Source organism: Diadema antillarum, unplaced genomic scaffold, assembly GCF_040938485.1.
Source record: "Diadema antillarum isolate AM-2024a unplaced genomic scaffold, OU_Dant_1.0 seq00000651_RagTag, whole genome shotgun sequence".
NCBI classification, from domain to species: domain Eukaryota; kingdom Metazoa; phylum Echinodermata; class Echinoidea; order Diadematoida; family Diadematidae; genus Diadema; species Diadema antillarum.
Window position 1 is genome coordinate 570,022 of NW_027271564.1, and position 12,404 is coordinate 582,425.

General features: G+C 39.8%; 1 protein-coding gene across 1 annotated transcript; it reads left to right on the forward strand.

The window, feature by feature from the left end:
- The first annotated feature begins 6,822 nt into the window (after positions 1 to 6,822).
- LOC139736512 (uncharacterized) lies at positions 6,823 to 8,651 on the forward strand. Its single transcript, XM_071647262.1, has 2 exons — positions 6,823 to 7,002; positions 7,136 to 8,651. The coding sequence occupies exons 1-2, from the start codon at positions 6,823 to 6,825 to the stop codon at positions 8,618 to 8,620; spliced, it is 1,665 nt and encodes a 554-aa protein (XP_071503363.1). The 3' UTR covers positions 8,621 to 8,651.
- The last annotated feature ends 3,753 nt before the right edge of the window (positions 8,652 to 12,404 follow it).

The following is a 12,404-nucleotide window of genomic DNA, read 5'->3' on the forward strand; positions in this document are numbered from 1 at the left end:
TTAAAATACTAGATTTTTGAAAAAATGTGAAAATAAATTTACACCAAAGTAACACCAGCTGGTGTGGTCCCTTATTGAAGCTGGACGGGTGTTAAACCATTGATATTAACACCAACAAATATCAAGTCAACACCATGTGGTGTCATTTTTGAATTAACACCAGTACAGTGTCAAAATAACACCAGGTACAGTGTCAAATTAACACCACGAAGTGTCAGCTGAACACATTTCAACACCATCACAGTGCATTTTTAACACCTGTGGGTGTGGTCCTCTATTGAAGTTTGATCGGTGTTAGATTTAACACCCGTGGTGTTAAATCTAACACCGATGTTTTTACAGTGTATCAAATGTTAATATCTAATAATTCCTGATAAACGATCTTGATGTTGGCGTCAATTCAAGTTTTGGTGGATTTTTCCAAATACCCAGAGAAAAATTCTGATTGAGGTAGCAAATTTGGATATTTGCATCAAAAAATAAAGCAGCCTTTGTTAGTAACAACCTTCTGATTTATAATCAGCACACAAATTGGTAAACAGTGTACCTGAGTGACAGGAAAAAAAAAAGAAAATGTGTTTATTTCACACGCTCTGCCGTTCATATTGTGCAGGGGTATATGAGTGGCATCTATTTTGAAGTTTTGTATTAAGAAGAATAATAATAAGCCTAAAAACAATAAACTTTCTGTTTGTTTGCTTGTTTGTTTGCTTGTTTTGGTAGTGGCACTCATCAGATTTGCATTGCACATGCAAAACTTGGTAAAAGCGTAGGTATGTGACTGAAAATTCGTCTTCTATTTCTATGCATATTTTTTGCCATTCATATAGTACATGAGTATAGGAGTGGCGGCCATTTTGAATTGGAAATAAGCTTAAAATACTAAATGTACCTCTTCAAATGAAAAATTTCTTGCATGTGCAAGTAGAATTACTCTAGGAACAAAAATTTAAAAAAATTTGATGGAATAATTTGTCATAAAATTGACATAACTGGGATTATCATGGCCAAATTAGCATATCTGGCGGCCATTTTGGATTTTTGCGTTTTGCCGAAAATGCTCAAGGTTACGCGAGTGGCATCAATCGGATTTGGAATCAGCACCCTCGAATTGACAAGAAACCATCAAAAAACATTGTATATATCAAAAAACAAGGTTAGGTGCACTTTCTATGGAGCCTAGCCTGGACTATATTTATTGCTTGCCTTAGGGACATCCCCAGTATCAGTCACAGTGCAGTGAGGGTCTTGCCGTTGTCTACTTCATTGAAGTAGAAGATTAAGGTACATTGTATACACGAAAGATATTTTGATATCTTACTGCAATAAACTGAAGATTCGTCGTGCCATATTCCTGCGCAGCATGGCGTTGCGCGAACTGACCTGGCTCAATGTAATGATGTACGGATTTCCGACAGATCCAAAACAAAAGAAAAAAGTGGGAAATCTGAGTGCGAGGGGAAAACTTTATGAATTATAATTTGTCTTCTTTAGGTTCCTCGCGGTGTCTTTTAGACTATCCAAGTTTTTATTCACATTATTTTGTATGTCACCGCCATAACGTACGAAGTGTCGCCTGAGGCATTAGTTTGTCTTGGTCGTCCTTATGTCTGTCCTAATTCCGTAAGATCAATTTTGTGGACACCGTTTGTAATGAAACTTGACATTCATGCATGTGTGAGTGGACGAAGTTCTGTTTTAGCTTATAAACTTTTGTGTAAACACGCTCAAAGCGAAAGGTCAAAATCATGTAGACATATGAATGGTTAAATTCTTAAAATATTACCATTTCCCCCATAATGCAATTTCTGAAGGTGAGTACATGTATTTCCAGACGAAAATTACTGCCCGACCGTGATTCTCTTGTGATTTTATCGTTTGTTTGTTTGTTTGTGTTTTTTGTTGTTTGTTTGTTTGGTTGGTTGGTTTCTTTTTTTTTGGGGGGGGGGGGGGGGAGTCATGGGAGGGGAGCAAAAATCAAGGATCAATGTTAGGTATATAACATGTTAAAATTCCACTATCTTATTGTTGAAATATTATTACCCAGTTCCTCCACACCTTGGAGATTACCCAATGCACAAACTCAAAATCAAACCCGATATTTGCATGCCATCATTAGTACGTAATGACGCGTGTCGTGTAGGGGAAGATTTTGGCTTTGATTGTCAAAGGTCAAGTGAACATACTAAAAGGACAGGATTTTCCGCATATCTTTCAAATAACCGCTCAAAGTATTGCCGTGAAAATAGATTGGTCAACTTACGGGTAAAAATGCTCAAATGCCTTAATACTTGCTCTCTTAAACAATAAAAGTCATCCATTCGAACCTAGTTCAAGGAAAGGAAACACTCGACGCATTAAATTTTGTGACAAACATGCCATTTTTTCTGCCAACTTTTATATGTGAAACTGTCGTGTAACATTGTCAAGACGTACTCTACACCAGATAAGAGAACAGTGTAATATGGTGGAGGTATACCGGTCACCATTTGGACATTTCTATTTTATTTTTTTAAACTTACTTCATAATCTTCTATTCAACTGTCCTGATCATAGTTTCTTTTGGTACGGACGTCACTGAGGATGTCCCTCAAATTATGTTGTCCAGGTACTTGTGCTTTCGTTCAATTACAGGTCTTTAAAATATTTTTGAATGATCTGAGCACGATGACGTTTCATGTTGTACACTGTACGTAGGTATATAATTCCTTTTGAATTACATACTAGTATGCCTTCATGTCAGTTTCATACATATGGTACTAAATAGGATGGTAATTGATGGTTCCTTACGTGCGAAACAGTAATAGTGGAATTTGTCTATCGTCTGTGCACAGCTATAGACTTGTAAATTTATATATCATTTTGTTATACTATACTTTTGTTCCCTGGACAACTTGCTTAATACAATATAGCATAAGAGTGAAAGTTTACGAAGCTGCATACTATGAATTCTTCTTTTATATTGACAGCAATAATCTATCATATCTATATTCAGGAATTATGTCCTTTAGACAGCCGCCCCATTATTCACCTGTGTACTTGTGTCTATTTGAATGTGTAAAAATGATTGATTGTTGGCTTTGTTCAACGTGGGTGGAATGAAAGAATGTCCCTCCCCCAACCTACACCTCTCTCTCCCCCTCTCTCTCTACTCTCTCTCTCTCTCTCTCTCAAAAAAAAAGTCAAGCAACACAGTCTTGCGCCTTTGGGACGCTAACCCTCAAGCGCACACGCCAAAACCATAAGCACACACGCCAAAACCATAAGCGCACTGTACGCTGGGTAACGACATGGCGTCCAATTTATGAGTTGGCCAGACTCTTATACGGCACTGCAATATGTATGGTTGGGGCACCACCTATCGGCAGGGCACCTTCCCATCGGCACCCAGCGTAGGCTGTTTGCGTACAGAACGAAAAGGTACGCGTGGGACTATGCGTAATACGCTATGAAAATGCACTGGCCTGACCAACCGATCCAAAATGAGGCGAAAGCAGGTAAGAATCTGCATTTAATCGTTATTTATTCCGGTAATTACCTAGTTGTTGCTATAAATTGTCCATACTTACGATTGAAATGCGTCAAAGAATTGATTTATGCTGTTATTTCGCCGAATTCTGCAGCATGTCGTCGCTGTCGATCGAATTCTGATAGTGACGTAATAATTCTAGGGCTCACTCGGGTAAATAATTCCCCATAGAGACGTGTGTTAAAATTCAAATTTCAAAAAATTCTGTAAAATAGCTGGGAGAAACGAGGTGTTTCATCTTCACTAACCTGAATAAGTGAGATACAGTGCACTCCCGTTATAACGAAATGCTCGGGACCGGCAGTTTTCTTTCGTTATAACTGAACAAATACAATACCGTAATAACAAAAACAAGGAAACCACGTTGCATATATCATATTCTGTTTGTTGAATACTCATCTTACACTGTTAATGTGCGGATATGTGAAACGGAATGACACACTGAACCTTTTAAATTTCGTTTGGATATTACATTAAAGAGAGCATAAAATTGACGGAAACTGCGTGACACACGGAGCGAACACATCGTGATGTAAAGCGTTCGCCCATGCTTGTTCCGCTACGAATTTTCGAAAGCGATCCGCATTTCGTTAAAACTGAGCACATTTCTTTTGTTTTTCTTTGTCCGTGGGGCTCGGAAAAGACTTCGTTGTAACGAAAATTTCGCTATAACCGTGTTCGTTATAAGCGAATTTTGTACCATAGACATTAATGGCGATAATTTGGGGACCAGAAGTTTTTCTTCGTTATAACGAAATTTCGTTATAACCATGTTCGTTGTAACGGGAGTGCACTGTATTACCTTTCATATCCATCAGATTGCCAGCTAGGGTGGGTTGTTCTGCTCTAATTCTGTCCAGGGGTCCGCAAAGCCAGACTACGAGTTCTTGTCACTCAAAAAATCACCTATTTTCCGTACACGTACCCAATGAAATAAAGTCCCCTCAAATTCCATCAGAAAAGCTTTCATCTTCCAACCAAAATGCACTTTGTAGAGGAATTCATACGGTACTCAATATCTACAGCTATTCAGTCTTTTGCCAAACTACATCATTGGTTTTTAATTAATTTTTTTCTTCATTTATTTTGGTATCTTTGGTACGAATTTGTGAAGGGGTCTGGGACAGTCCATTTTATTTACAGGTGTGAGCCCTATAGTGGAGGTCATATTTCTGATTTGACTTTTAAACATCATAAATGTGTTTTTTATGATATTTGCCCCTACATCATATGAGAAATTACACTTTCAAGGATTATAAAGCTTCTCAAAGGGACACTTTTAGAAAATCATGCCCTTTAGGGGTTTTTTTTAAAAATAAATCTTGCAGTTTTGATCAGTTCTTCATAAGATGAATACATAGATCCAGGCAGTTATCCTTGATTGTGGGTGTGTCATCATCACCTTATAGCCTACAAAGTACTTGATAAGACTTTGTTTTGTCAAACAGACTAACTTTATGTATTTTGAGCTGTTTCAGTGGTAGCCAAAACAAAGAAATACATTAAAATAACACAGTCATTCAAAGTTGTGTGATACTGATGACTGACTGCTATGTACTAAGATCTAGTGACAAGAACATAATATTAAGAAAAGAAATAGTAGCAAGGCAGAGTTGAGTGGGGGGGGGGGGGGTAGAAGAGAGAGGTAAAGAGAGGGGGTAGGGAGGGGAAGGGGAGGGAGGAAGAGATCTGACACAATGCAAGATACACAATACAAGATTAACACAGTCATTCAAAGTTGTGTGATACTGATGACTGCTATTTACTAAGATCTAGTACCAGGTACCACAAGAACATAATATTAAGAAAAGAAATTGTAGCAAGGGAGAGTGGGGGGAGTAGAGGAGAGAGGTAGAGCAAGGGGGGGGGGGGTAGGGAGCAGAAGGGGGAGGGAGGAAGAGATCTGACACACTACAAGATACACAATACAAGAAGTCAAAGTTGTGTGATACTGATGACTGCTATTTACTAAGATCTAGTACCACAAGAACATAATATTAAGAAAAGAAATTGTAGCAATATAGAGTTGGGGGGGGGGGGGAGGGAGTAGAGGAGAGAGGTAATGGGAGGGGGGGGGGGGGAGTAGGGAGGAGAAGGGGGGGCGGGAGGAAGAGAGATCTGACACAATACAAGATCAACACAAACCAGCAGAGCTTGTATGGGATGAACACCTGTACTTCCCATAGACTTGCATGTATTTATATTGCGTGCATTCTCTATAGGGCTCACACGGGTAAATAATTCCCCATAGAGACTTGTGTTAAAATTCAAATTTCAAAAAATTCTGTAAAATAGCTGGGAGAAATGAGGTGTTTCATCTTCACTAACCTGAATAAGTGAGATATTACCTTTCATCCATCAGATTGCCAGGGTGGGTTGTTCTGCTCTAATTCTGTCCAGGGGTCCGCAAAGCCAGACTACGAGTTCTTGTCACTCAAAAAATCACCTATTTTCCGTACACGTACCCAATGAAATATAGTCCCCTCAAATTCCATCAGAAAAGCTTTCATCTTCCAACCAAAATGCACTTTGTAGAGGAATTCATACTCAATATCTACAGCTATTCAGTTTTTTGCCAAACTACATCATTGATTTTTAATTAATTTTTTTCTACATTTATTTTGGTATCTTTGGTATGAATTTGTGAAGGGGTCTGGGACAGTCCATTTTATTTACAGGTGTGAGCCCTCTAGTGTATGTCGCTAGCGCCAGCTACGCTGGCTGGTGGTTCAAGTCCATTTTCCGAGTTATTTTAGAAGACGGGGAAAGGAGTCAGTTACGGAAAAAAAAGAATGCAAATCTGATTTTGATTTTAAAGGAGTTCATGTATGCCTAATAGGTAAAGACTGAGTGATAGATACAATCATAGTTATGTGGTTAAAAATTACATATGGCATTCAGAATCCCGGAATTTGTTCCGTGACCTACTCAACAATACTGGTGACAGAATATTGGTTGACGAAAGGGTGACGAAAGGGTGACGAAAGGGCGATGAGAGTGTGGCGAGAGGGTATAATGTGATGAGAGGTTGAGATGATGTCATTCTGGGGTGACTAGAATTTGTTAGAAAGAGCTTGAACATTGATGAAAAATTGTTTCACGACAGGATATTTGCAAACACACACACACACACACACAAGGCAAGAATAATTATTGTTGAAATTTAATGTGATTAACATGAACGTCTGATTTTTCTAATTTTCTAGCCAAATCCCCGACGTCGTCGTCGAAGGAACTACTCTCCTCAAAGCTTTGAGAGAGCCCTCGCATTGGTGAAAAAGGGCGTATCAATAATGAAAGCTGCCTTCAAATGTGGAGTCCCGAGAACCACTCTCCAGGATAGAGTAAATGGGCGCACGCAGAGCAGCAATTTATCCACGAAGCATACAATTTTGACACATGCAGATGAAGCTGCATTGGTTGACCATCTAAAGAAACTAGCATCATATGGATACGGCCTCACCAGAACACAGGTAAATATAATTTCAAACCTAAACTGACAGTCAGTATTTTTATACCAAAATAAACAAACATAAAAACATTATTTAATTTAAGAACTAAACCAAAATTTAATTCCATGTTATTTCTGTCTCTCACTTTCTACAGGTGATTCATGTTGCTACTGACATGGCAGACTCACTAGGAAGGCGGCCAATAGAGAGGAAAGGCAGACTTCTCTCAAAGAAGTGGTTCCAGCTCTTCATGCGTCGATGGCCTTCTTTGAATCTCACCTCTCCTCGCCGTCTTGAGATGAACCGTGCAAAGGCCACAACAAAGGAAGTGCTCAAAAACTACTTCGGTGAGCTGCAGAGAACCATGCAGAAATATGATCTCCTGGACAAGCCCCAAAACATCTACAACATAGATGAGACAAACTTTAATGCCGATCATAAACCCCCCCAAGTGGTGAGTGACAGAGGTGAAAAAAGATCAAACTCAGTAACATCGCATCGGATTGGCACGACAACCATTCTGGCATGTGGGAGTGCTATCGGCAGAGCACTCCCCCCCTTCTACATCTTCAAGGGGAAACGTAAGATATCTGATCTGATGAATGGTGCACTCCCGGGGTCGCAAATGTGCATGACAGAGAGTGGATGGAGCAACGGTGACGTCTTCAGAAACTACCTAGAACAACATTTTCTGCCATCACTCCCCCCACGACGGGTCAATGAGCACGTCATGATCTTATACGACGGGCATACATCACATATCTCCATTCCAGTCCTTGAATTTGCCAGAGCTCATCGAATCGTGCTGTTTGTGCTGCCGGCACACATGAGCCACGTTCTACAACCACTAGATGTCGCGTGCTTCGCACCTTTGAAAAGAGCATATAGCACTGAATGTGCTAAGTTCATGCAAACACATCCCGGAGAAATGGTGACCAGATACGACATCGCCCGTCTGTCCTCGCCAGCCTACCTAAGAGCCATGGGACCAGAAAACTTGAAATCGGCATTCAGGAAATCAGGGGTCTGGCCATTGAATCCCAAAGCCGTAGGAATGGAGGAAGCCACAAGACCAAGCTTGTTAGTGACTCCAACAAGAAAGGAAGCAAGCGCCCCACAACATCAGGTCGGACCCATGGGTGACGCCAGACAGACAACACAACAAACGTCTGCAGAAAGCTTTCTGTCGTCAAAAACACCAAGCCCACCCCAGCAGCCGGCAGAAAAGGGGACTCAGAGGAGGGTCACTGTCCACTTCTGGCCATCGGGTGTGTGTGTCTCAGAGGATAGGATCTTCCTCAAGATCTGCAAGGCAAAAAACAAGGGAAAGGAAAGACCCACACAAAAGAAGACATGCCCGACAGATCAACCTGGACCATCAGGAATTTCAACAAAGTCAACAAGGAGGCTCTTTTCCGATCCCTCAGTTACAGACAGCAAGGACATGGAGGAAGATGACAACCCATGCTGTGTTTGCGGGAGGAATACGCCACCACATCCATCGCGGGACCATCTAGAATTCTACTCATGGGTCGCCTGTGACGAGAGTGGATGTTCTCATTGGGTACACCAGAAATACTGCACAGCATCCAACAAAATGTATGGCAAAAATGACACCTACAAATGCCCATGCCATTGAAAAAAAAAAAGATTATCTTGGCATGATAATACATCAGGAAAAATATTGAAAACAGATGTGTTTTGTCTTTTATTTGCAGTATGACTCTAATCATCAGTGATCATGACTGTAATTGGTTTTTATGTGTTCAAAGTGCGCTTGTTGATGGTTATGTTTGTTGGCTGTGATCTTACCATGTCAAAGAAATTAATGTATCAAAATAACAAGAGATACACGTGTATAAACAAATTAATGTTTATATCGATCGGCCACACATAATATCAACATTGCTAAATGAAACATACAAACATATATTCCAAGTGAATAAAGGACAAAAGATCCAGCAAATAATGACATTAGCAACTTCACTACATTCCATCAGTTAAAAGGAAGCACTTTATTTTCAAAGGTTAATGGCAGAGGTTTTATTCTCTTTTTTTTATGCCTCCGCCACGAAGTGGTGCCGGAGGCATTATGTTTTCGGGTTGTCCGTCCGTCCGTCCGCTTTCGTTTACGCGATAACTTGAGTAATATTTACTGGAATTTTACCAAACTTGGTCCAAGTATGAAGTATGATGGGGCAATTATTAAATTAGATTTTGGGTGAAATTGGCTAAAGGTCAAAGGTCAAGGTCAAATCATGAAATTGTATCCGTTTACGCGATAACTCAAGACTGGATAGAGCAAATTTCACCAAACTTTGTTGAAGGATAATGTATGATGGGACAATTACTTGATTAGTTTTTCAGTGAAATCGGACTGAGGTCAAAGGTCAAAGATCAAGGTCAAATCCTAAAATTTATCTGATTACGTGATAACTCAAAACTGGATGAAGCAGCTTTCACCAAACTTGGTCCAAGGATGATGTATGATGGGACAATTAGTCGAGTAGATTTAGTGACATTTGTAAGAGGTCAAAGGTCAGAAGGTCAAGGTCAAATGATACAAATGTTGCAATTTCCCCCATATCTATGCAATGCCCAAAGGTATTTTCTTGAGACTTGGTGTGGACTTGTACTACTGCGTAAAGATTCTCCAGAGAGAGTTTCGTGTCATAACGTCAAAGGTCAACAGGTCAAAGGTTAGGTGAAAATGTTGCAATATCACTTTTTCTTGCAAATGGTTCAATGTATCTTCGTGGAACTTGGTACATACGCATGTACTGACTGGCAGGGATTATCTACGGAATTTAGGGGTCATGGGTCAATAGTCAGAGGGTCAAAGGTCAAGGTCATCTCCTCAAAATTTTACTATTTCCCTCATATACTAGTATATGCAATGCTTGCATTATTAGGTTCAAAACTTAATACATGCATTACCTAATGGAGATTCTCTGGGAAATTTCCAGCCAGAAGGTCAAAGGTCAAAGGTTAAGGGTCAAAGGCCAGGTTTCAATGCCCCCATCCCCCCCCCCCCCCAAAAAAAAAAAAAAAAAAAAAAAAAATCAGTTTTGTACCGTCATTACACTCTTTCTTCATACCTTGGAAATTACTCAATGCATAAACTTATAAAAAGGTCTGTCAGAATTCAAGTAAAAATTCTCAATTCCCCAAATATGTGTACCTGCACTCTTAGAAAATTAAAGCAAACCCAGTTCAAGACATTTCTGACAAACCTGTCATTTCAATATTTTGCCAGTTATGGGAAACTGTCATGGATCACACATTGTGAAGACATTGTACTATACGCCTATTGGGACAATCATGCATTATGGCGGAGGCATCAGTCGCCATAGCGACATTTCTAGTTTTGTATAGGTTGAAAAAAAAGAAAGAAATATACTAAATGTATTATCAGATCATAGACCTGATGCAGAAATTTAAATTTCACATCTTATAATAATTTAAACGTCTACAATACAAATAAAGAATAAATAACTTCTTAAAAATAAAAATGTAATTGTATTTAAACGAAGAGACAAAGAAAAAAATCATAAACAAGAAAGCAAACTAAACTAAACACAAGTTTACAAACACGGTTCTGTGTGTTTGACAGCGAAATGCAATGCATGTGTATTACCTATAGAGGGCGGGGTGCCGATTGCAAGGTTCCCTTTTCAGCCGCGCGAAGAAACCAGACATCGCGTACCGAAACGGCGATATTTCACTACGGAGACTCACAATCATCGGGGCGGTCATGGGATTCGAAACTGCAGTATTTACGGCATATCTGAGGCACGGCTCAGGTAAACTGGTTTTATACTTTTGGAATAAACGAGCTACAGATCCTTAGGGTGACGATAGGTGGTACCCCCAACCCTACATGTAGTTGTTTTATCCAGTGTACATGTATATTGCCCCTGGTCAGCTTAGAAGTTGCACAATACACTGATGCTACATGCAGTTATCGAGGAAAAACAGGTGAAAAGATACATTCACAGGAGATTATTTGCAAAGGAGTAGATATAAGTTTAATTTGTTTCCAGGAGTCATAATTTACAAAATGGTTTCATATATACATGTATGTTTGTACTGTTGATTCTATCAACTAAAATACACTGCACAATTGAAGCACTTTGTACAGCATGCATGAAAATGTAATTCATGAGCATGTCAAGTGCACATCATGCCAGGTTACAATATGTTACTCGGAACAGAATGAGATTCTGGTTTGTTGTTGAAGTTACAAGACACTGATTTGGACCTGAAAATTCACAAGAAAAGTATCTCCTTGTCATCCTCCCAAATTACTGTATAAGCTGTCATTTTCAAGAGGGTTTAATTTTCGAGAATTTCACAACACACAAGAATGTCGCCATGCACTAGGTTAGTAGTGCACTGACAATAGCCTCGGTGTCAACCTGCGAAAACAACATCTCGCGAAAGTGTTCCCGACTTCCTCATTTGCGAAAATATCTGAATATCAGAAAAAACAGCTTATACAGTATCTTAGTCTATATTTATCATTGGGAATTTATCCTAAACATATATGTGACCCCCTACAACAAAATGATCCTAAAGTCGGGCGAGGTCAATTATTTGAAAATTGCATGGCATAATTTCCTAATCTTTCTGCTTTAAATTGATATATAACACATCTTATAAAGATAATCGGCTGCGGAGATATCGATGCTTAAAAGAGAGCATGTCGAGACGTCTGGGAAATCACTGTTTCGAGAAAAGCACCCTGAAAGTTTTCCTTGCAACGCAATCACGATCAAGGGACACGCAAGTCAGTTTTCACCTCCGGACAATAGAAGGCAAGCCCTAGCAACTCCCGAAATGCTCATTCAAGCACAGCGTCGGCGGTCTCCTCACCGAACAATCAGTGACCAGGATGCCAGGAGAAGCGGCTGGGCATAGCGCACCCCGCCTGCACACACCAGTCGACTGGGCAGTGTGTGAGCTTCACGCTTCGGTTAGCGGCAAGCAGCAAACTGACCAATGAGATCACTTTGGTCGTTGTTAGGGGCGGAGCCTATCTGTGGCGCTCAATCCAAATTTTGGAACCAGTTTCTGCTTCGTTGAAACGCCAAAAAACATGACCAAGAGAAACGCTATTTTTTGGTCTTTCCTTTCACCATTTTGCTTCAAAATTTCGACAGATGATAGAAGATATGTCAGACTACAATAATATGTCAAAATCAGAAAATCGTAAGTTTTGACCAATTTTGATGCTCTGACTTCAAACTCGATTTTCACGGCTTCGTCCGTGCGCTACTTTAGGACCCTTTTGTTGTACGGGGTCACATATGGCAATTCAGTGAATGCAGGAAGATTTTTAGAAGACATAGGAAATCTAGAGCAAGCCATTCAAAAGATGTCAATTTTAAAGTTTTGATTAAATCCATGTGTTGCAGGGGCTG

Bases quoted from the DNA above. Each gene is read 5' to 3' on its own strand.
- LOC139736512 (XM_071647262.1), top strand. From the start codon at position 6,823: ATGAAAGCTGCCTTCAAATGTGGAGTCCCGAGAACCACTCTCCAGGAT. The intron at 7,003-7,135 runs GTAAATATAATT...CACTTTCTACAG, and splicing joins ACGGCCTCACCAGAACACAG to GTGATTCATGTTGCTACTGA.